Source organism: Pangasianodon hypophthalmus, chromosome 8, assembly GCF_027358585.1.
Source record: "Pangasianodon hypophthalmus isolate fPanHyp1 chromosome 8, fPanHyp1.pri, whole genome shotgun sequence".
NCBI classification, from domain to species: domain Eukaryota; kingdom Metazoa; phylum Chordata; class Actinopteri; order Siluriformes; family Pangasiidae; genus Pangasianodon; species Pangasianodon hypophthalmus.
In genome coordinates, this window is record NC_069717.1 from 7589475 (window position 1) to 7615151 (window position 25677).

The window sequence follows — 25677 nt, forward strand, 5'->3', positions numbered from 1 at the left end:
GCATTCAGTTGAGAGTCTGGTCAGTTTTAGGACTGCCTACTTTCACAGAGAGAGGCACTTTTACTGATATGACCATCCGCAAACCGTACGATTATGGTTTAACTTACTTAACATACTGTTAACTTTTTTAGTCTAGTGTCCGTATGTTGCTCCGAAAAGCTCATTGTGTCTCAGTGTTCCAAAGTTCCATAAATATTTAAACTTTTGTGGTTTAAAGCAAACTGGCGTTTTCTACCTTTTAGGCATGAACTATGTCTAATCCACGTCTGCATGAGTTATTTCTGCCCTGATCATTTTCCTGACAGTGCGGATTAATCATGTTGGGTGGTTGTTGCTGTGTGTAGGTTCTGTCAGTTCCCACAGGAGATCACACTACAGATGGTGGAGAGATGTCGCATTAGGAAGCTGCAGCTGCTGGCTCATCAGTACCTGATCTCTTCCAAGGTGGAGTTCCACATTGGGGACAGAGAACAGGCTTCTCCCCAGCGCCTTCAGCAGTTCCGCAGACTTGGGTTAGTTTCCGTAACACTGCTGCATGCCATGCACTCAGACTAAGATTGGACACATAAAACGAGTAATTCTGATTATTTTGAATAGTATGGCAATGTAAAGACAATTGTTTTGAGTAACTAGTGATAGCTATAGACAGTTTCAGAATACATCCACTTTTTGAAACTAGTTTTTTTTTTGTAGATAAATTGGTATGTTTTGCTTTTTTCACCCTGGGTGATAACCGTGCAATCAACTGTATATCAATGAATCTTTCAGATATTTTGTGTAAAATGAATGACCTGATGCACTGCTTAATCCTCTGTATTATGCAGGTACGTGTCACTGTCCACTAATGAGAAGACGGGTTTCAGAGCACGAGAACTGAAGTCGGTGCATGTAGATGCCGTCGGGACGTATCTAAAGCTTACCTTTCACAAAAACCATGTCAATCAGTACAACATCTATAACCAGGTAAACGATATCCATAGAAAATATATGCTGTTATTCTGTAGCTTTTGTTTTTAAAGTTAAAGTAGATAGGGAGAATTTAGAAGTTTAGGAGACATCTCTGTCTCCTAAATTATTATTGCAAGCAGCTCATAGATGGTATTTGTAATGTCAGGTTGGCTCTACAGCTCTCTCCTGGATGAATTAACCTAGCAAGTAAGACTTATGGATAAAAAAAAATGCATATTGCGATTGTTTTGAAATAAGTTCCAATTGCTGTATGTTTTTAAATATATTTAAACAAACTGGTCAAGCCATGATGCCTTATGTTTAAAGATCAACCCACATTCATTCGACCAAAATAATTGTTTCGATCAGTGCAATACTGTGACTGACACAGACAGAAATGTTACCTGGACCCACGCGATCCAGTGTAATACTCGCAGAAGACTGTAGATTGTTATTATCAGTATTACAATAGCAATATCAACAAATGACAGCAAATTGACAGCAACAAATATAGTGATTTACAATTAACAGACATGTGGAACTCGATTCAAATTTAGTGTACAAGTAATACCTAAGATTACAGTGTAAATCTGTGATATATGGCATATGAAGATTCTAAAGAACTTGCACCAAATTCAAGCCGAAAACATTTAGGCTGATTTTCTGCAGTGCATCAACACCATGTTATACAGTCTTTATTTCTCTACTAACTCAATTATTCTACTTCTTTCACATTTAATGAAAAAATGTGACTATTAATTTAAGATCTCTCATGATTTATTTTCTCCCACTCTAATTCCAGGTCGCGTTGGTGGCTATAAATATATTAGGTGACCCTGTGGAGTGCAGTGATAGCAGCCCAATAGTAAGTGCAGTTAAAAACTGTTTGTTGTTGGGCATTAAATGCACCTCATTGCCACTAGGTGGGGCAAATTGCTTAAGATTATAATCAGTGAATTCCAAACCACCTCAAATAATGCACACCCCAGACAAAATAATGTATGTGATTTATAGATGGGTGATAGATTAAAGGGGAAAAAAAAAAACAACATCACGTGTCTTAGTAAGGTGCTGGGCCACCTCATGCCACCTCATGCCACCAATACAGCATTCACAGAATTATTTCATTACAGTTGCTGAATCTGACACATGCTGACTTGAAATGAAACCAAAGAGACCTGCAGATTGATGAGTTGAGCTGCTACACTTCCTGTGCCTGGCTTCTCACTTCTTCTCTCTGTAACACTTGCTATTTTCTCACACATTCTTAGTTTTACTTTGTCTCTTCACTAATGATCTCTGCATTGTTCTGGTCAGCTCTCTGTCTAACACTTTTCTACAGGGACAGTCCCCAAAGGTTTCTTTTATAATTGGTCAGTGATAATATCTACATTCATTAATGTTGGAGCAGATAGTTCTCAGTTCAAACAATAATAGTGAAGTGAACTTTATGGGATTGCAGTGGATGAATTTCTTTTCACCCGGCAGATAAGAGTGAAATATGAAGAAATAAAGGCATTTTATTTTTTACAAATTAGCTAACTATATAGTAATGCCACTTGACCAGCTAAAATATTTTGCCCATGCTTTTATATTTACAGTATATGGTTAAGGATTTATATGGATTATATAGCTATAGGGTTACCAGACAGATGTGTTCAGATGTTCAGGTTGACATTTATGATAGACTGCTGAATTCTTGCTGAATATTCTCTAGGTTAAACAACCATGTAATGTCCATTTTCCAAACTGTGTTTCTTATGACGGCAGGAACTTTATTTATACTTGTGTTTATTACTCTGCCCTTGTTTTCCTCCAGCCAAGCAGTGATCAGCTGATTGATCAGTACATTAGCGGCACACAGCACAGCTCATCGCTGGATGGCTCCTACGCAGGGTACTTGTTCCTTGTTTTTTAATTTTGTTGACTCTGTTGAACCTGGACCTTTTATGTTGGACGTGACGGGTTTTGAGACAAAAGAAAAACACCTGCAATTTTGTTAATTCTCTTAATGACATTTTCTGTATCTGCAGATATAAGCATGAGTCTATCTCGCCACTGGATGATTTGGCATTTGACATGTATCAGGATCCTGAGGTTGCCCATATCATTCGCCTGCTGGATGATAAGAAACAAGAAATGGTCCGATTAGAGAGATACCATCTGGCTAAAAAGCTCAAACAGGCCATAGCAGATCTACAGAAGGTCAGGGTTTTCCTTGTTCTATAATAAATACTTTTGACTTAGCGTGCTTATTATAGTAGTTCCAGCTCACAAACAACTAGTCATTTGAGAAATTGCTCACATCACCGTAGCAAACATATTAAAACGGTGGCACCTGTTGGTATCAGTTTGTCTGAATTTATTTGCTTTATTTGCCTAGTCCATCAAGGACGTTTCTTTGAATGTGCATGTGTGCTTTTGATTTTGAATGATCAATGTTTCTCTTGTTTCCTTTGAAGTTTATGATACAGACTTTAGTAATAGACATTGCCAGACTCTCTGTATCTTCACCAGTGATGGTTCTTAGATTTTCAGTTCCTCTTTACATGCACATACATGCCTGTACCCACCATACTTTGTTTCCACATTCAGTATTTACCAACTCTATTTCTCTATATCATTTCCCCATTGCAGCTTGTCTGTTCATAAGATGACATGTCTGCAGACCTAGCGTGTTCTCCCCAGTGGTTTAGGAGTTTATTTTTAGGATACTAAATTACCTGTGGTTATGGTGCATCTGTTGGCTTTTTTTGTTTGTTTTTTAAAGATCCATAGCTGTGCATACAACCTGGAAGATGTTCTTGATTGGTCTATTCCTAATTCCAACATACCCAGACTGTATCACAGCAACAAAGATTAATATTTAACCTGGATTAAATCAAAGTTTATCTATTAGTTGGGTTTCAGTAAACCTGTATCAAAATAATCCAGGGAGCATTAATGCAAACTATTTAGAAGCAACTTCAACCCTGTTGCATTACTTGTTTAAACTTAGAATAAAATTTCAGATTCATTCTAATCTTGAGGTATTTTAACCTGAGGTGCTTCTAGAAATTAATTTAAAATAACATACAATAAATCCTTTATTTGTTATATCCCCTTAATGTTTTGACCTCATGAGAGCCTGCCAGCATTAACATTTCTTGGGCCTCATGTTGAGACTGCTTATCAGCAACTTTCTTTTTCTTATGCACAACAACAAACACACAACTGTGCAGCTGCTTGTGCAATTTTCTACAGACAGGGTTCTTGGGAAATAGGAGGGACTTTGATGGTAGATGGTATGTGTGTTGTATACAATTTGCCCTTTAGCAAGTCACTGTACTCCAGGAATGCACCGTCTGATTTAACCTTCTAATTGTCTGATTTTGTCAAATTAAGGCTATGGCAAAAGAATGCATTCTGACATACATGTGCAAATAACAAACAAAAATGTTCAGGTAATTTTACTTTTACAGTGAAAATGATTCTGAAACTTATTTTTGAATTATTCAGTTACTGAAGGTCTCAAGGCAAAAACGACAACAACATATAGTTAAAACACAATGTAACACAACCAAGGTTTATTTGTTTGCCTGAGTGTGTGTCTTCTGTGTCACAGTCAGTTGTCTGGACAGTCACAGGACAAACCTGTGTGCTTAGCATTCTCCTCAGGGTGTGTTATGTCACACATGACTGCTATATGTTCGCTTAATTTAAATTAGCTGGGTTGTGCTCTGGCTGTGAGCCCCTTGATTGGGAAAGAGCATACCATGTTTTGGCACATTTTGATATACATTTGGTCTTACATTTGGATTGTCTTACATTTTGTGTCTAGGACAAAATGTGAAAATTTTGGGAAAAAAAGTGTGTGTGTGTGTGTGTATGTGTATGTGTATATACATATATATATACATATATATATATATATATATATATATATATATATATATATATATATATATATGTATATACATATATACTGTATGTATGTGTGTATCTTTATGTATCTTTTTTCTGGTATAGGTAGGGGAGTGTTTGGGCAGGTATGATGTGGAGAAGCACAGTGCCATAGAGAGGGAAGACTATGACACAGCCAAGCAGAAGAAAGAGCAGATGGATGCCTACAGGCTCAGAGTCTACCAGCAACTGGAGCTACATGACCTGCTCGATATGGGTCAGGTAGGACTTACTACAGAGTAATCCATACAAACATCAGTCTCTCTTTACATCTGTGGACTCTTCTTACTCATAATCGTACGTATTTTGATGTTTAATCCCATCTCTTTCCACCATTCATCCATCTACACAGACTGGGCAATATATCAGTATGATATTGCTAACACAATAAATTAAGTCACAATATACTTTTCCAAGAGTATTAAGAGTTTTGTCAGGACTTTTATAACATTGGGCAACTCCATAGTTACTGACAGTAACAAGTAGCTGATTGGATAATAAAATCTGTTTGCTACCATTCAACAAAACTTAACAATGAACAGTTTTTTAAAATGTGGCATTGGTGTTTTTATGGCAATCGTAAATTTTGTGATACATATCATGTGTTGTGAAAATGGCTCCAAATGTAATGACATATTACTGGCATATTACCCTACTGCTTTTCTCCCTGTGTGTACTCCTGAGTGTCCTTTGTGTGTTTAAATACTGATAGTGAATGGTTCTGTCTCTCAGTAGTATGATGTTTATTGTAGTATTGCTGTTATCAGGTGCCACTTTTTCATAATTTACTGCTCCATACAAATGACACAAGCACACTGTATATACCAAACTGAGAAGAAGCCTGGAAAAATATTCAGCTTTGTAATTCAGTACCACAGATTTTGCGTGCCTCATTGCTTATGAAGAAGTAGTTCCAGAGGAATTTCTCTGGTGTTCATCCTTCTTAAAAGAATCCTTATTACTTTTAAAAAATGTTAAGGTGGTGATGATGTTCACATGAGCATTAATTATTATACCACAGCAGAGTTCATTTAACATTTAACAGTTTATAGCAACAGTCAGTATGTTTTCTGCTCAGGGGAATCTTCTTGACAGGACTTAAAGTACAAGAAAAACTAGAGGCTGGTGAGGGAATTTTTTTAATAGCTGCTATTAAAAACCTTTTTGCAGATGTTTCATTAAATTTAACTACAAACAAAAAAGTATGATGTCATGAAAAATGTAATCTTTGGCAAATTGCTGTGGTGTACAAGGAATGAAACACTTTAGGATTAAGGCCAATAAGACAATGCACAGAAATAAAGTAGTGCATAAAATCATATGAAAAGTAGCTTTTAAAAAAATTAATAAAACAATGAGATCTGATTTAAAGGAGCAGATTATGTGTTATACATTAAAGGGGCAATAACAGTGCACACCTAGTCTATGCATATACACTGAATTTTACAAATAACAACTAACAGTGTGCTAACAGTGTGCTAACATGTCATGTTAATGGTAGTTTTTCTCTCTTCATTACAGATCCAGAGAATGACAGAAAACGTGTCTGACTGTAGTATTCCTTCTCCAAGTATTCGTCCACTCCAACATTCCATGCCTCTCTCTGAAACACCAAAGAAGAAGAATCAGGAACAGTCTTTGGTGGAGGACAAGCAGATTACACCTAAACCAACGAGCCATGAACACACAAGTGCAGCAACACCACACACACCACCTCACTTTCCAAAGATTGACGTGAGTCTCAGATTAAGTACATGTGCACTTTTTAGACTTTATATATTGACTTTACGAAATACACTGTCTTATAGTCTTAAAGTAAATAAGTCTTAAAGTAAACCATTTAACTTCTTGATTTAATATCCCCGAGTTAAATCATATTTTCAGCTCACTTTGCACTGTCTCCCCTTCCCTTATGAAAACATTCAGACGTACACAACCACACACATTCTCTGGATAATTATTGGTAGCTGTAGTGTTGTAATGTATATCTATTTTACCTTTCAGTGTACTAAGATTTAAATCTTAATGCCTTTGGTTTTTATGAACCTCCCTCAGTCTGTTAGCTCTTTGTTGTAACCTAACACATACCCTCACACTGTGTAATATAAGACCCTTTCATTTTACTTAATCTGTATGGCTTAACATACCTTTCAGGGATTTGGAAGTCATGTAGTCATGTGATCTCATATATCATTGACTTCTGGCATTTAATTAACTTAGACAATTATCTTTTATTCCATTGATTTCCATTAAATGTTAATCAGTGATTGAAGAAGACAGATGAAGTGATTGAGGTATATTTGCACCAGAGATGTTTAAGTTGCACCACTTTTCAGTTGACGGTTTACTTCCAATCCTAATCGATCACTAATGTGTTCTACATCTGTTCCTGTAGATCATACAGTAGATAAGGGATAGACATCAGATTGGGAAGATATCCAAATATATTCAGTTGTTTTTCCTGAGATCTTGTAGACTGGCATTCAGGGGCGGAAAATGTACTAAAAAAAAATAAGCTTAAGTGAAAGTATAGATAATGTATCATAATCATACTCGGTGAAACATGTGAACGTATCCAGCCAAAAATGTAGAAGTAAAAAAGAAGTTGCAATTTTCAAATGTACTCAAGTATTAAAAAAGTAAAAAGTAAACATTTTCATCGATAAACTTAATTAGTCATGAAACTTTTCTTTTATTACTTATTTAAAAATGTTATAAACAATTATGGCATTTTGTCTGAAAATGTCATTTAATCTCTATAACTTTGTTAGTCATATGAATTAAGCAGAAGTAAAATGTCATATAAAAAAGCAAATATTTTCCATTACCTATAATTTGATTTGCTTTCTAGCCAATTATATTAGCTAACTTAGGTAAATATAGCAAGATAGTCTTAGCAAGTTACTGAAACTCACCTTAACATGCTTTATCAAATTAGATGGAGTTTGTGTCCTCTAGGGATGAAACCTCATTTTATATGCATCTTTTCTTACTCCAGCATATTGTAATATTTTGCTGAGGTAGAGCCAGGGGTGCTTATCCTCAAGTTCAACATTCAACACTGCAGTCTGGTGGTTTATCCATTTTCAGATGCACACAGGTAGCTATAGAAAGTAGCATGAGAAGGCCATGGCAGATGATGACTTTTTCTACAGTGATGAACTTGATTGGATACTTTAAATGGAAAATGTAAATAAAATGCAGGGGATACCATTCTGTTGATGTAAAGCATACAGTCAGTAGGTTTTGTTCTTGGATATGTAATTAAGTAAGAGGACAAGTATTCAATTTCAATAACAATCAAGTAAAGTATAAATACCCCAAAATAATACTTACATATAGTAATGAATTACAATTATTTAAGTATCCCCACCCCACGCCCTGATGACATTGCATGCTCTGAATGTAACTAAATGAGCACAACTATTTTTGAGAAAATAATTTCAGAAAACTTTTCACATGGCATGTATGTAAAGTTTATTAATATTTTCATATTTTTTACTGCTTCCCTGTCTGCTAAATGCTCAGGACCTTGGTAGACATCTAAGAACACATACATGCATATTATCTTTTTGTCTCAGTGCTTTCTTTGTGTGGTCGTCCTCAGTCTCATATTACACGCTGTCTGTGCCAGACACATGGTGTGTGGGTGACAGAGACTTCTTCCATCTGTTAGAGTGAGCCTGAACTAAAAGTATTACCTCACTCTATTACTTACTACATCTAGCTCCACCTTCTTGTAATGTCACTTCACAACAAAACTGACCTGACTGCTGGTTTCATTAGGAAATCCAAATATAGGAAGGATAAAATGAATAAAATGAAATTATTAAAATGAAGACATGATTCAAGTAAGGAGTAAAACATAATTGAGCATGCTGTTATAGGAAAATAAATAATGACAGGGTGGTGTGATGCGGCTTGATGTCACCACTCCAAAGTTGATTATTTTCCTATAACATCACGTCCCGAAGTGTTTTATTCCTCTTATACCACTGCAATTTGGCAAGCATTACAATTTAATTATTAAAGAACAATGCATCACACTTTTACCCATTTATAGTTATTTTTAATGTTGTGGAACTTGGAAACAAGTTGGATCCTGTTATCAGTTATACTATAAACAATCCCTCACCAGTGTCTCTTTTTCACTCTCTTAATGAAGCTAATAATAAAGAAAAATGCAGCTTGTCATGTAACTGAGAGGCCGCAAAAATGACTGAGTAAAGTCCTGAAGACTTTCCTGGTGGTGGAAAACAGCTTTACCACACTGACGTAGACTGTGTTTGCTTTCTAAATGTTAAACATCTCTAAACAAAAAGCTGTTATTATGTGGAGCATCCTCCATACACATAGTCCAGGTGAATGAGCTATAGAAACAATAATGTATTTGAACAAGCATGTTAATATAAACCTGTGATTTGCCTTGGAGGTGTCACTATTGTCAGAGCTGCTGTTTATAGAAAATTAATCAACACCTTCTGACCAATCACGTTCGACAATTCAGCAGCACTGTGGTATAACAAGATAATACCTGTCAAGTGTGTGATTATTGGTAGGCTAGAATTATTGACTCACAGTGTAGGTTGGATAACTGTGTATGTGTGCATGTGTGTTAGGTCAGCTCCATGCCATATGATGAGAGGCCTCTACCAGCGTTGAGGAAGAGATCGGAGAGTCAGCCGCAACCTCAGGCTGAACAAATGCTTGCTCCATTGGACCCAAGTAGCCCACGCAGTCCTGGAGTCACTGGAGAACCAGAACCATTGTCAGAGAAAGCCCAGAGAGAAGCTGTTCTGCCCATAGAGGTCTATGGAGACAGTCTGGTGAGCAAACACAAGCTATAAAATGTCTTATAGATGACTTTAGATACAGTGAAATTAAAAACAATAAAACTTCACAACCTTAAAGATAAGGAGCATTTAAGTATTTATTATAATCAAAAACATTTTTACTGTTGCATTGTATGCAAAGAAGCTTTTTTGAGGGCATGATGTTTTTTTGTATTTTCTGCATATAAACTAATAACTCAAAGCAGGTAGATGTTGAAGTGTAGCATTATTACTGTCTTCTTTTTATGGTAAATAAGGTCTGAATTAATTCAGTTTTACTTGCTAATTGCCAAGTGGAATTTCTGCTGCCTTCAGCTCATCCAGAACAGGACTGTGTTGTGATGGTGTGAGAATTCTGTATATTATTTTCTGGTATTTTTCTCCCTTCAGGTGGCTGGAGCATACTCAAAGACCTGGTCCTATAGAGAAGATTCTTTACTGGCAGTGTATAAGAAGCTAGCAGAGGTTTCACCAGGAACCCCTAAAGCTGAACTGATGAACATGATGAGAGCAGCAGTGTTCCTCTGCAAGAAAGCACTTACTGATAAAGTGTCATCAGTGAGTCCGATGTCAATATATCTGTCTTTATTTCATCAAGTGGTCTTCTGTGAGTGTCAGTATTATTAGTTTATTAGGTATTTGCTGTTGTTTTCTTGATAAAATGGTTAGAGAACATGAACTGATAAATTGAAAAAGATTAAAAAACTGAAAAACTTGATAAAAGTTTATGAAAATAAACATTAAAGTTAGTGTTTTATTTTATTATATAATATACATATGCATCAGGTAAATTATAGCAGGAGAATAAAAGAATTGCGGTGCAATGGGTCTCCAGTACTGGAAATGATGACTATTTGTTTAAGATGCAGAGTAGGAGAACCATATTTAGAGATACAGGTAACCACTACAGGGATTTGAGAATGGGTTTTCGCATTCATTTGAAAGCAGTGTGACATCAGCAGTATTGCTGATCGCCTCTTTGCTCTTGTGTTTACTATGACTCATTGTTTCTACCTTTAGACACTGACATTGAGGTAGTGTCATAGTTTTGTGAGCATTACATGACAATTCGACATGATATGGCAACAGTAAAGTGTTGTTGGAGAAAACAGTGTTTGAGTATAAAGGGAATGCTAGTTAAATATGTAACTGTGGTTCTGTGAACAGTGGTGACCACGTGATGTAGTATTTGCTGTAAATACCATTGTTATACAACCATCTCACACCAGTAGGAAGGGCTATGTTAGCCTAAAGAACCTGTAGAAGGTGCACAGTGATGCCCATGAAGCAGCCCAGGTTACCAGGTAACTTCCTGGAGCAGCATGTCTCTAAGTAACCAAGTCATAATGATTCAGTCTAAAAGCATATAATTAACTGTCTTTTGTTAATGGCTAAGTAATGCCCAGGCAGAAGAGACATTCCTTGTAGGACAGCATGGTAGGGGACTGGTCTCCAGTCCACCTATAGGCCATGGAGATGATGTCCGTTACCCAGTGGGCCACCCTCTGTTTACACAGTGGAGTTCTGCAGTTCTCCTACTCTTTGTGCTGACCTGATTGCTAGCAAAAGTGGCCTCCTACATAGGCTCGTTAGGAGAGATCTTAAGGGACTCCTGCATAAGGGGGAGATCCTGTCCATGGCTCTTGGGGAAGCATGATTGACGATTGTGCTTCACCAAGAGCTAATTTCTGCTAACGTCTGAAAGGTTGTAATAAGTTTATGAGCCCCCAGAGAGACACCGTCCATGATGCCGTGACACGCTGCAATGGCTGCGACATGCACTTTGAGCGTAGGCAGGGATTTACTGCTGTCAAGCAAATCCCTGCAGGAAGGCTAGTACTAAGAAACGGTCAGTGCATGAGATCTCCTCTCCAGGGCTTTTTTGGCAGCAGGTCCAAAGACCAACCCAGATACAAAGGGTAGATTTTGCAGGGTTGATTTACATGTGTGTGGTGAGTGATGGCTAACAAGGCTAGCACACTAACGAGGGGGCCCAGCTCAAGTTACCAGCCACAGAGTTCCGAGTGGACCCTGAAAATATGAAAATTACATGCACACCAGCTGAACAGATGATAGGAAATGATAGTTTGTCAGCTGTTTACCTGCGGCTCCAACCGTATTCACAAGCTGTTACTCAGATAGCTTCATAAGGTGTACATGATGTCTGATATGTGTATGAGGCAAAAAGAAGAAAGGGGAAAGATGGCTGTATGACAAATGGTCACTTTGTGACTTTGTGTGAGCCCCTGGTGGTGAAATGTTTTTAAATTTACATTTATTTAGTTTATACTTGAGTCAATACACGATCTATTCAGCTGCCTGAGCAGTTGAGGCCTAATGGCCCAAAAAACAAATTATTTCACTGATTAGTTAAAAACCCTTTGTCTGTTTTGAACACAGCAATTGAACTCAGAATATCAACTGAATTCAAATGAAGTCAGATGTTGATTTATTTTTACAGGAAAAAAAGATTCATAATGGTTCAGTTACATTACATATAGTTAATTGTCCTCTGTTAATGGCAAATATTTATTTAGTGAAAGCATGTAATTTCTGAGAGGTGCAGTAGAAAAAAGCAGGATTGTTGTGCCAAATGGAAAAAAAACCTCACCCCAGTGTCACATATTCTGCTGGTTGAGGTAACATTTGCCAAATAGAAGTTTGCAAAATCAGTATCCACAAAAAATATACATTGTTAATCTATTACTTCGCACAGACCATGTTTGTCTCTATTTCCAGACAGCTACAGTATACCTCCAAGACAGTAATATCACAGATACCACAGGAAGACAAATGCAAATACAAGTCATTTCTTTTCAGATAGACGATCAGTCACAGACATGTTCTGAGGTTGGATTTGCCTCTTTATTCCTGTGTGATATGTGAAACCAGCCATATCCACTCAGTTGCATGTGAAGATGTATATAATGATCTCCTCTGAGTCAGGCTGGGATTTTGACTCACCCTGAAGGGACTAACGCCCTTAGAGAACAGAACAATCTATCAGAACAATTACTGAGTACAATTTGCATTAAGGCAACTTTTAATTTTTCATGTTTATACTAGAACATCAGGGTATCATTTGGTATAGCTTTATAACATTATATTTCATACAGTCTCTTGTTTTTATTTTATGACTGATTTACTTCTGCATTTGGTATTTTCTTTTCCTCTTTCCTCTTAAAATTGGTATTTATATATCTTTGTGCTATCTTACAGTTCCTGAGTAGTGACCATGCTCAAAGTGTTACTCAAAGTTCTGTATAAAGTGGGAACCTCTACATCTATACATCTCAATTTTTAAATATAGATTAAAAAAAGTTTGTTACTTAAGAAGTAACCAGTATGTCACATTAAAATGTAGTTTTTTAATTGGAAATACGTACATATATACTAATTTGCCCAACAAGGAAAAATATAGCAAAAAGACAATACCACTTGTGTAAAAAGGGTTATCAGTGAGCAAGCGTTGATGTGGGGCTCTAATCCTACCCCCAGACCTTCTCTCAGATTTCAGCCAAGTTTTACATGTTTGTGGTGCCTTTATCCAACTGTCACGTGCCTGATTAATCTCCTATAGTGGTATTCCGGTATGTGATCCCTACAGCTCCAGCTCTTTTCAGGGGTTCATTCATGAACTCTTAAAAATGTCAGCTCTGAGCAGCTGAACAATGCAGGCCCAGTGTTGGAGACATTCCCAAAAGCCCTCTCCCTCAGGCCATTTTGAAAAAACAAACAGCACAGACTTTAACAATCAGCCGCTGTAGCTGCTGTTAATGGCATCTCTGTGCCATGGTGTCTATTAAAACTCTCAGTTTTTAAAAGCAATAGTTACTGTTACCACCCCAAAGTCAATTATTTTCATGTAACAGCACATTCTGAAGTATTTTATTCCACTTATACCATACCAGTAATTTTCCAGCACTACATTTTTTTGGATTTATTGAAGAAGAACACGTCATGTTTATAATCAGTTAATAAGAAATGCTGAAATACTGAGAAATTTCAAAACCCTCAGTCCTGAAAAACTTACTAACAGCTCTGTTACAAAGTGCTGACACTGGAGACTCCTTCCAAAAACATTAATAAAAATCTCCTTACATGAATCTTCACCATATCAACAATTCTATACATCTGTTTATGTAGAACATGAACCATAGAAGTCCTTGTTTAAGTTCAAGTATAGAATCAATAATGTGTTAGAACTTGTTAGAGCACATTAATAGAAACCTGTGATTTGCCTGGCAGCTGGAACTACTGTCTGAGCTATTCTGCTAATTCTGACCAATCAGATTTGAGACATGCTTTTCCTCGCAGGTTCATGAATATGCATGAATATGCAAACTGCCATCCCAGTAGTTTACTGTTACTGTTAGTAGACTGTTGTTAAACTAGCTCGCATTTGTCACAGGCAGACACAATTGAGGTTGCAGTATCTGAGTCTTGATTTGCAGTGTTTTATTCTCAGAACCATATCTAAAAGTAAAGCAAAACAACTTTGATTTTGTTCATCACAAGCATTAGGTCATTTTGCTTAGCATGCAGGTTCTGTGACTAAAAACTTCTTTAATAATTTGCATATTTGATGGAACTTCTCCAGAACTGTGGAACTTATTTCAGCTTATTTGGAGCTCAAAAACGGAATCACTTGCTAGATCTGCTTTTTTTTTTTTTTTTTTTTTTTTTTTTTTTTTTTGAATTAGGAAGTACTGAGAAATTCTCTGATTTAAACTTAACTAATTTGTTGTGATTTTCACACTGTTCACATGTTTGAATATAGTTTTGAGTACTAACTTGACCAATTACTAACTAACAACTAGTACTTTACTTTATAATTATCTTTTTTTGTACACTAACAAACAGGAATATTACAAAATAAAAACAGCACCTCTTATATTCCATGATATACAGTAGTACTTATGAAAAAAAACATCTGTGGTCTCTTTATCATTAAATTGATCTCCAACTCTTATTTTTTAGAGCATGCTGGTTATAAAGCCATAGTGAGTATTTTGAAATATTTAACAGTAGGTGATTTAACACTTTATTTATTTTTTATGGGCAAACAGTGACATCTGTGTACTTTACTGATAAATATTTGGAATGACTGTAGTGTTCATGAAGCTTGTTCTGAGCTTACAGGATTTCATGTAAATTCAGAATATTGAATTCCATTCTCTGATTTAAGCTTCATTTATAAAAACAAAAATATATATATAGACATGTAATGGGTTTGTAATAATAGTAGTAGACACTGTGCAGCAGTGTTAATGTTCCATCCTCCATCACCAGCTCTTTTTATAGATATGCTTTTTATACATGCATGTGAGAAAGGGGGAGGAAAATGCTGCATGCATTTTTTCACACTTCATCATGTTGTTTTTTTTACAGTATATGTGGTAGCAGTAGATTTGGTTCTTGTCTTGTGTAGGTATTCCAGGCATCACTAAAGCTGCTAAGGATGATTCTGAAGGAGTTTGTGTCCTCTCACCAGCTGGGAAGATCTGAGATTAGTTACTGTGTAGAGCACATCTGGCCAAGTCTTCTCTCGCGGACTGGCGAGTCCACAGTGAGACTCCGCACACTGGCCATTGCTTTTATTCAGGTAAACCTTATACAGGTAACCAGAATGGCCAACCTTAGTAAAAATAGGGAAAAAATGAAGGAAATGCCTTTGTGGTTTATTAGCTTAATGCCACACTGAAAATGAGATATAGCAAACCTTTGATTAAACAAAAATGTAAAAAAAAAAAAAAAAAAAACAGGAAATTCTTATAAACAATGTGTAACTGTATGTTCCTGTTTATTTTTGATTATTTTTGTTTTTTAAGTTCAGCTGAGTGTTTAGGTCCATGATTTAAAGTTTCACTGGCAGGTGAAGTTTTACAATTTGGCCATTTTGGCCTTTTAGCCCATCAGAACACTTGCGCTAGCCTTCGCTCCCCACGCGCATCAGTGAGCCTTGGGTACCCATGACCCTGTGGCCAATTCACCAGTTGTCCTTCCTTGGATCACTTTTGGGAGGTACTAACTATTGCATAGTGGAAACACCCCACAAGACCTGCCATTTTGAAGATGCTCTGACCAGGTCATCTAGCCATCGCAATTTGGCCCTTGTCAAAGTCGCTCAGATCCTTACGCTTGCCCATTTTTCCTGCTTCCAGCACAAGAACTGACAAGAACTGAAGATCAACTTCGTGAACTGACTGTACTTCCTAATATATCCCACCCTTTGACAGATGTCATTGTAACAAGATAATCAATGTTATTCACTTCACCTGTCAGTGGCACATACGTACATACATACATATATATAGAACTCCAGCTAGACCATTTTCTTCTTTCTCAGGTTTCCCCCCTCCCTTTTCTTTCTCTCGCCGTAACGATCTTGGCTGTCAGAGTCTGTTGGGCAGTAGTCTCCAGACTGACTCACAGCCTGTCTCAGTGTAGGAGCAGCTCTTAGATCATACTGCTCACTGGGCTGCCACAGAAACTCACTAATTAAACCTGCCAACGCAAATCCAGTGTATGAATGGAGCTTTTGTCAGATTTGTGCTGGCGTTGTCCCCTGTAAAGATTTATAATTTTGCATCAATTTACATAGACAGCTGTTTAATAAATGAGAATAAAACAGCATGCAATGAATGGTTTATGTAACTGAGTTGCCTCAAAAAAAATCATGTGACATGCATTGTATGTCTACTTAGCATATTTTCTGTATTAAAGGTATACTCATGTTTTATAAACTGCCTGTTTGAGAAGAGGATTTTAAAATCTACCTGTCTATGTGTGTATCACTTTCCGGCTGCAGGAGATGGCTGTGTATAAGGAGGTTCATGCTCTGCAGCTCATCCCCATTGAGCTGGTAAAGCCCATAAAGAGCAGCATACCTGCACGTCTTGCTCTCAGCAGGCTCGAACTGCTGGAAAAGCTTCTGGAACAGCTTGGCACCAATGACTCTGGCTTCACCCTTGACAACGTCATGCGAGTAAAGACCTCACTTACTTTTTTTTTTTTACCAATTAAAGAAGTGATCTCACCCTCACCCAGGCCATGTTGTAAATCACTCTCCAACACTGTCCTTTATTCTCACATAAATTTCTTAGCACGCTTCCTCCACTGTGCCCTTAAATTCTACTTTGAAATGTTACCTAATATCCTAAGCACCAAAAGCCGTCATTCAAACCACATTTTTTAGAAATGACTGATTTTAATTTAGCCAAATTTTATGTAATTTAACCTTTTTTTAAATTATTTTACTGACAAACTTCCACCTAACATTAACTTTGTTAGCTACCTCAACAAAACTGGTCCGAACGTTAACTGAAACCTGTAGTTAACATTTCACTCAATAAGGAAAAACACACAAAGTAGTGTGCTGTTATAAGAAAATAATCAGTGAAAGTGTGGTGTGACATGAAGCGTAGGGCTGTTACCACCCTGAAGTTGATTATATTCCTATAATAGCACATCCCAAAGTTTTTTTATTCATCTAATTCCATAGCAATTTGGCAACAAATTACAAGTTTTTGTTTATTAAACAATGAAACTTCATACTTTTTATCTGTTCATAGTTACATTTAATGTTGTGGAATGACCACGAGAAAAGTTAGTCCCTGTTATCACTTACGGTCTAACAGCTATAAACAGCCGTTTACGTTCTAACAGCTATAAACCAGCCTCTTTAGAAGTTAATAAAAAAAAAAAAAATACAGCTTGCGGTCATTTTATCAAGAAACAGCAAAGCACAGTTTCCTCAATCTTGAAGACTTCCTGTGGAGGAAACCATAAAAGAACAGCTTTACATCTTACTGTTACAAAGAGCTGACACTAAAGACTCCTTTCAAAATAACAATAAAGTTGCACTGAAAACTTTCCCATATCAATAACACATTTTTGTGGAGCATCCATCATCCAAGTCCCTTTTTAAGTTGTTACTATTGAATTGATTATGTATTAGAACAAGTGCATAAATATAAACCTGTGTCTTGCAACAGGAACTACAGTCAGAGCTGCAGTTATAGAAGAATAATCAACACCTTTTTACTAGTCACAATCGAGAATTCAGCAGTGCTGTGTTATAACTGAATTTAGTGTAGTTGACAGCAGATCTTTTATGAAAGATTATTAACTTAACTTTCAGCATTTGCTCACACTTTTGCCCAACCCGCGGCTTCTTGCCCAAACTGAATCCTTGCCCAGGATGCTGCAGCTGGATGTCGCCCATGCAAGGAGAATTACAGTTCAGTCCAGTTTGGACGAGGAGTTGTGTCACACCCATGTAATGAGTACAAAACGTACATACTGTTTGACTGGAGCGATGATCTCACTCTACGGGCTACCAACTCCCAACCCCCTTACATCTTAGTAGTTAACTGTATGTTTAAGTGTTTCCAAAGGGCTCATATTAAATTTTGGTATATAAAACCTCATTAAAAGGGAACAGTTCCATCTTATTAAAAGGGAACAGTCAGAATAAATCAGGGCACACAAATAAGACATGTAAGCGTTGAGTTTTATCATTACTCCCGCTTGTTGGTTTGAAACCAGTTATCTATCACTTTCCATTGTATCATGTTTGTAAAGATTTACATGAACAGCCAGATTGTGTTGGTAATAATAAGCCATCTGGATCACTTTGCTAACCTCAGCATCTTTAAGTATATGTCTCACAGTATATTTTGTTATACCATTGCGCTGTTCAATTCTCGATTCTGATTGGTCAGTAGGTCCTGATTCATTTTCTATACCAGCAGTGCTGTATACTGACAGTAGTGCCAGCTGTAATTCAAATGAATGGTTTATACTAATGTTCTCTTTCTAATACTTTATCATTTCTATAGTAACAACTCATGCACCAGGACTTGTATGGCAGATGATCTGCATAATCTAAGGCTAATAATAAACAGATAAAAAATGTGTTGTTAACTGACAAATAAAATGAGTAAGTTTTCCTCCACATGAGTAAGTGTTCCTCCACAGCAGACTCTTGAGAACAGAGGAGTTTGCACTTTCCTGTTTCTTTTCAGTAGAGAGAAACAGAGAGGCTGGTGAGAGAACGACTATTTAGAGTTGCTGTAATGTAAATTATCTGTAAATCTTACAAAGTATGATGCATCATTCATTAACATTAAAATTGTGATAGATATCATCTATTCTGGGTTTTGTCTTGTATGGCGTTTTTCTGTATTTGTAGGTCTTTCATTAAAATACGGCATAATTTCCTAAATTATTGACCAAAGCATGCAAGAAAGGTGATAGTGAAGGTGCTTATGTTTTCAGCATTCTCTCTTTGATATCAATCACTGAAATACTCTTTGCAAAGGAATGAGCTTGAAACAGAAGAGCTTTTGTATAACTGAGTGGGTGGTGCTGGTGTCCCCGTGTTAGGCTCGTAGCCCTGAGTTACGAGGATAAGGCAGTCACTGCTGGCCTCTGAGACATTAAGACACAATCCTTCAGCAGCTTGGATCTATGTATAAACCATGCGAGCATTGACAGAAATTCTTTTCTTTCTATATTTTTCTGTACTATTCTCTCTCTCTAGCCCTCCTTCTGTTTTCTATATTTCTCTTTCTGTCTCTCTTGGTCACTTTTTAATTCTCCCTCCTTCCGTTTAATTCTTTCTGCCTTCACAGCTCTAACAGTAGTTGATGCTTGTCCTCTATTTGACCTCAGGTTCTGCTAAAAGAATAGCTGTTGAATTTTCACACTTGACTGTAATCAGGGCCTGAGGTCTGTGCTGCAGAGACGGGTATATTATATTTGAGTGGGGTAAGGTTTAGCTTTGTTCTATAAAACAGTGTTGTGGATTTGTGTTTAATTCCACCTGTTATCATATCTTTCATAGTGTGTATAATAAAAGACGTTTCCCATGGTGACTATTTGAGGTATGATTAGTGTATCTCAAACATATTCTCTGTGTTAGTGAAAAAAATATTGAAAATATGAAGGGTTCTGAAAGTGTTGTGTGACGTGGTTTTGAAATGGCATGCAGTGGCAAGATTTATTGATTTATTTATTGATTCATTTACTCTGGTCCTGCTAAACAGAGAGTGTTGGTAAAGGGGTAGCTTTGGGTTACCAAAAGGGTCAGTGCTGATAAATACCTCCCTCCTGCCACTGGTTTCCTGGGAGATGAGCTGTTGCGTTGCGCCGAGATGCGATTAGGTTTCCTGTAATTAAAATGAGGGGAAGAGAGATACGGTGCTCATGAATAGCATCAGTGTATGGTGAAATAGAAAGTTGAGTCTGGGAACAGGCGACAGAAAGAGAAAGAATAGGACATTCTGAACTGAGCGGGTACTTTGAACAAAATTAGTTCAAATGTGCGTGATTTATTCAGTAATGCATTGTTTACATGTCTTATCAGGTATAGTTATTGTATATCTTGTATTAATCACACAACAGTGCAAGTCTTAATGAATCCACCTCTAGATAATTGTAAATTATGGGTAATATTGTGTAAAAGATGTTTTCAAAATAATTACGTTTCTGAATATCAAAGAAAAGTACTCGAATCTCTATAATCCTATGGGGTGTGCTGTCATAGGAAACTAATCAACAATGGGAAGATGTGATGTGGTCCCTTGTGAAGCGGAAAGTGATTATTTTCCTATAACAGCACATCCCAGAGCATTTTATTCCCATTATGCCACAGCAGTCTGCCAAAGAATACAATTTTTTTTTAATTAAAGAATGACACATTGTACGTTTTAACCATTTATAGTTACATTTAATGTTATGAAACATCCATAAAATGTTAATTCCTTAAATGTTACTTCTTGTTTTTACTTACATTATAGCCAATATAAAGCATTGTTCCCTCACCAGCCTCTTTTTTTTCTCTCTTCAAGTTAATAAGACAAAGATTTGTTACTATAGAAACAATAATATGTTAGTAAAGTGCATTAATATAAACCTGTGATTTGAATTACGACTGGAACCATTGCCAGAGTTGATGTTGTAGAAAATTAATCACCACCTTCTGACCAGTCAGATTCAAAGAATTTAACAGCTCTGTGATATAAACAGAGGTAAACAGTAAAAATGAAATCAAGTACACTGATGTTTTATAAGGAAACTGGCTGTTAGATTGTTCCAGATATCTTGGAAAACAATTCTTCTACAGCCTCTCTTTTGCTTCAAACAGGTACCAGCAGCAATCATTTTTTTTTTAATCTAAAAAGTGGGGCATTTTCAAATGACACGGAAAGATTTCTCTGTAGCATTTAAAAAATTTGGAAAATGAATATTTGGAAATCTAAAATTTGCTCTTTTCTACTGACACACCCACTACTAGACAAAATAGAGTAGGGAAGACTTTTGCACCATACTTCAGATGTGTAAAATGATTATGAAACAAATATGTTTGTGTGGGTTTAGTTTCTAGCAGGAGCACTGGAACATTGTGCAGCGTCCGTGCGTGAGCTGGCTGTACGTATCGTGCAGACGATGTACCACCTCCACGGCCGTTCCATACTGAGCTACCTGCCACCGGATGATCCCAGCACTCGCAAAAACATCCTCTACAAACATCTCTTCGACTCTTTTGCCAAGACAGACGGAAGACTTCCACAATCACAGGTAACAGTCAGTCAGCCGTGACTGCTGTCATTCACTGCCAACGCCACTCTTACAAAAACAAATGGAGCATGTTTAGTAATGGAAAAGTTGTTAGTTTTGCTTCTCAGGTGTAAATCAGTGTGTAAGGATTCCAAAGAGACTTGTAATGGACACCAAGTCACACTCTTTGTCTAGAATGCTTTATTGGGTGTGATGGTGTCCATGCCAGACTGGAGGGTTTGCATCAAGTTAATGCAATATACCTGGTCCAGACATGATTGTACTGTCTCTGTCTCTTTCTCTTTTCCTCTCTCTCTTAAGGTGAAGAAAGGAAGAGTACAGAAAGAGGGAGAGAAGGAGGAGCAGGAAATCAAGAGCCTGCAGGAACAACTGGCTGTTCTGAAGGAGATCAGTGTAGGTTCATTAGCCATGCATGAAGTCATTGTCCGTGGAGATTAGTGCATCATATTGCCTCTCAGAAACAAGGATATGATGATGACAGCATTGTTGCTTACTGTGTTTTGGGACTCTCTACATGTTTTACTGTTTGAGTACTATTCTAAGTCTCAGTATTTATGTATTCCAAGGCAAAAAAAAAAATGAATGTTTTTGATCCCTTGTACCACTTTTACCTAGGTCTGTAGAAATCCATTTCCTAAACATTTATTGCATTTATTTAAAGCCATTTTTCTACATCATGCATGTTATTTATGCTTTGATTTCACATATTTTCACATAAATATATTTGTATTAATTCTATTTAAAAAAAACAAAGTATATCCCTGGAGTAGCTCAGTGGTGCAGTGGATAACAACAGTGGCCAACTCACAGCTCCAGAGTCCCCAGTTTGATCCCCAGCTCAGATTACCGTCTTTGTAGAGTTTCCTCTGGGTTCTCCAGTTTTGTCCTGCCTCCTAAAAACATGTCGATAGGTGCATTAGTTACTCTAAATGTCCCCTAGGTGTGAATGTGTGTGCATGGTGCCCTGGGCTGAACTGGTATCCCATTCAGGGTAGCTTAATCTGACCAGCTACCAGCTGCCAAAAGACAGGCTGAGCTGTTAGACCATCTTTACTAGCTGGTAAGTGCTGGTAGAAAGGAATCAGTTTCTGAAGAATTTCAATCATGTGTTGATCAATTTAGTCAAGTAATAACAAAGCTGGAAAATAAACAGCTGGCAAAGAAGATCTAAAGCTCTGACCAACTCAGCCTATCTTTGGCAGCTGGTAGGTGGTTAGATCAAGCTGGATTTTCCAGCAGGAATGTCCTAAAAGTTATATTGCATGTAGACACACTATTTCTGTGTCTGAATCCCGTAGTGCACTGCATACAGTAGGTACTACACTACCTGCTCTTTTGTATGTACTTAGTATCAATAGTGAGGGGGATTTGGCTTGATGTGTTGTATTCACTGTGTGAAGATGATTTTTATGTGAATCCCAGTATCCCAGGTTGCCTAAAAATGGAAATCTAGCTAAATAAAAAAAAAACTAATAAATTCCAAAGTAAATTTATTATAATAATAAAGGAATAAGGAACTTATCATATTATGAATCTGTATGAGTATTTTAAAACATTTCTACATAAGACAATCAGTTGTTTAATGAAACCAACTCTTATGGTTTATAAAGGAAAAGGGGAAGGAGAAGAACAAAACGCCAGAGAGAAAAACTGAGAAGCCACCTAAACCAGGTGTGTATTATGTGTTGTAGTTCGTGTGCCATTTCTCTTTTTGGCCTTGTGTACAGATTTAAAAGAGGTATTAATGTCTACCTTTCTGTATAGGTGTTAAAAAGGGAACACATTCCATCTGTACTGATGGAAAAGGGGGCCAGTCCATACCAAACTACCTAGACAAGTATGCGCCTGTTAGACTGTGTTTTTCCAGTGTTTACTGTGAACAATATGATTATAATCATGCTGAAACCAACTCGTTTGCACCCTGCAGGCATCAGTTGTATGTTCTGCAGTTCTAGTTGTACATGATTTTTTGCATATTTTTTTCATAATCTATTGTTATGTTTCATTTTAATGGAAATAAAATGTGATTTACTGTATAAATAGACTATTAGAGTTTAAATAGAGTTCAATTTACCCACTGATATATTTATAGTGAATTATGAATTTTGCTTCTTCTATAAATAGTTTTCTAACAGTGGTTTGTTTTGCAGTCTTTGTATATTTTGTGGAGAGAAAGACAAGTCTTTCACCGAAGACGGTTTGGACCTGCACTACTGGAAACACTGTCCAATGCTGTGTCGATGCCTCCAGTGCAGACAGGTACATCAGTGAGCGATACACACCCTCAGATCCACACAATGGGATAACTCGAGCTGTCATGCTCATTTGAAGGTTTGGTATAATTGAGTCTTGTCTATTATACGTTTTTGTATTTTTATGCTCTGATTTGTTGAATTAGAGTAGTGAAGAAATGTAGAGCAGAACAGTGTGGTGGAATGCTCTGTGTAGCCGAAATATCTGCTGTTTCAGATATTTCAAATAGCAGAACAGGTGCCGTTAGCTTACATAATGATTGGCAATGGTGTCTTCCCGTCAGCTTAAACAAGTCGGTGAAAAAAAGGTAGTGGTTTTTTTTTTTTAAACCGACAAAGAGCTAGCTCATATGACAAAGCTGCTCCTGCAACATGCACACTGTAACTGTAAGAATGCTCTTACCAGTCTTAGTATCGGCTAACTAACAAGCCTAGCTTGGTTGGGTTAACTCTGGAGATGAGGAGATTGTTTGCCTTTAGAGGCTTTGGAGGCAGACAGGCAAGAGAAGACCTGACTGTATGAAAAAGGGTTCCTAGGATAATTATTTTGAACTCTTTCTGATAAGGAAATACTCTGTTGTAGGATTCTTTATAGAACCTTTAAGGGTTCCAATGAGACAATCAAAGGTTTTGTAGGAATTGCTTTCTAAGGTGACTGCTACACATTGTAGATAGCACTTTGTAGTCCAGTCACTGCCAATTCCCATTATTTTTGTGACTTTCTCACAGTAGAATTACTCACCATGACCAAACATAAACTACACATGAACTAATATGGTGCATACAAAATGACAAAAATTGGTTATATACAGTTTCACTCAGAGAGGCTTCCCAAAGACACTCTTCTGATGATGCCATAACAATCCATAGCCTGGAGTCCAAGAGATCATAATTGGCCCTGTTTGTTGGGTGGAAAGAAAGGCATTTTTTTCTCCCCCGTAAATTAGAGTGACACTAGCCAATCTGCAAAGAGCTGTACATGTCTGAGACGAATGCTGAGACATGTGTTAGCACACACCCTGCCCGGTTGCTAGCTGACCAAATATGGAAAAATGAAGAAATTGCTGACATGACAGATTCAGACAGGACTAATTACAAAAAGTTGTTAATAATTAATTTATAATTACATCACCACATCGCACTATGTAAATCAAATCCTGTCTAAATATGCCTTAAAAAGCTAATCATGAAAATAATTTGATAAGCGAGTCAGTACACTTAACGTTACCTCCAGGGCTCATGCTGTGTAGCAAACTTGAGTGAGTTAAACTGGAAGTATGATGAGCCCATAGCCCTTAAACATCACAAACCTTTAGAGGAGTGTAGACGATAATGGACCTCCAGTTGAGGTTGTAGAGACCAGGGGAGATACCTCTTTGTTTCCCACCCTCACGTTTCCGTGGTTTTTCAGTTTGACAGCTGACTTTAGAGAGGTCAACTGTCACTTTGTTTGCTTTAACTGCATTCCAATGTTAACTTGTTGTACTGACCTTTCTCAGATATCTCACATACTTCTCTCTCTGTCTCAGTACACTGCTTTGTTTTCTCACATCACTAGATATTTTTTTGCTTTAATTGCCTGCTAATTTGAAGAATTGAAAATTTGTTTTGCATGATTTGCATTTATTTCTTATGCAGAAATGTGTGTGTCCATTTTGACTTTAATAACATCAGAAATGCCACCTATCAAGCTGCAGTGTACTGAACATAGCTTGATAGACTTGCAATAGCACTAAGGTAAGTGTGTGTGTGTGTGTGTGTGTGTGTGTGTGTTAGGTAGTAGAGATCGCAAGCCTAACAGAGCACCTGCTCTCAGAGTGCGAACACAAAGCAGATTTTACCCAGTGTCCTCACTGCTCTGAGGCCATCAGCAGAAATAAGCTGACTGAACATGCTCAAAGCACATCTTGCAATCGTGAGTACTTCTCGTGTTAACACACTTCACATGTCACTGCTGACAGCAGATGCATCTATAAGAAGTTCAAAAACATTCACTCACACACACATTTGGGCGTTTTTCACAGCATAACCACATGAGCACAGCTGGTTTTCACATCAACTGACAATGATATGTGCAAACTGTAGCAGGTCTATAGGTTTTCTCTGAATGATATTAG

The 25677-nt window shown here is 37.1% G+C and overlaps 1 protein-coding gene across 4 annotated transcripts in view; it reads left to right on the top strand.

Moving 5' to 3' along the window:
- cep104 (centrosomal protein 104) overlaps positions 1-25677 on the top strand; it is a 36370-nt gene that overhangs the window by 2425 nt on the left and 8268 nt on the right. For 3 of the 4 annotated variants that reach the window (XR_008302135.1, XR_008302136.1, XM_026928478.3), the window contains exons 3-19: positions 345-512; positions 825-963; positions 1751-1813; positions 2768-2844; positions 2982-3153; positions 4957-5112; positions 6412-6624; positions 9510-9716; positions 10113-10280; positions 15154-15327; positions 16534-16710; positions 21108-21308; positions 21609-21701; positions 22919-22979; positions 23073-23145; positions 23459-23567; positions 25337-25475. Coding sequence is in view for 2 of the 4 variants with exons in the window: in XM_026928478.3 (XP_026784279.1) it covers positions 345-512; positions 825-963; positions 1751-1813; positions 2768-2844; positions 2982-3153; positions 4957-5112; positions 6412-6624; positions 9510-9716; positions 10113-10280; positions 15154-15327; positions 16534-16710; positions 21108-21308; positions 21609-21701; positions 22919-22979; positions 23073-23145; positions 23459-23567; positions 25337-25475 (2390 nt within the window). In the remaining 2 variants the exon portion in view is untranslated. The remainder of the gene's footprint in view (positions 1-344; positions 513-824; positions 964-1750; positions 1814-2767; positions 2845-2981; positions 3154-4956; positions 5113-6411; positions 6625-9509; positions 9717-10112; positions 10281-15153; positions 15328-16533; positions 16711-21107; positions 21309-21608; positions 21702-22918; positions 22980-23072; positions 23146-23458; positions 23568-25336; positions 25476-25677) is intronic. The other variant, XM_034306638.2, reaches the window with a different exon arrangement.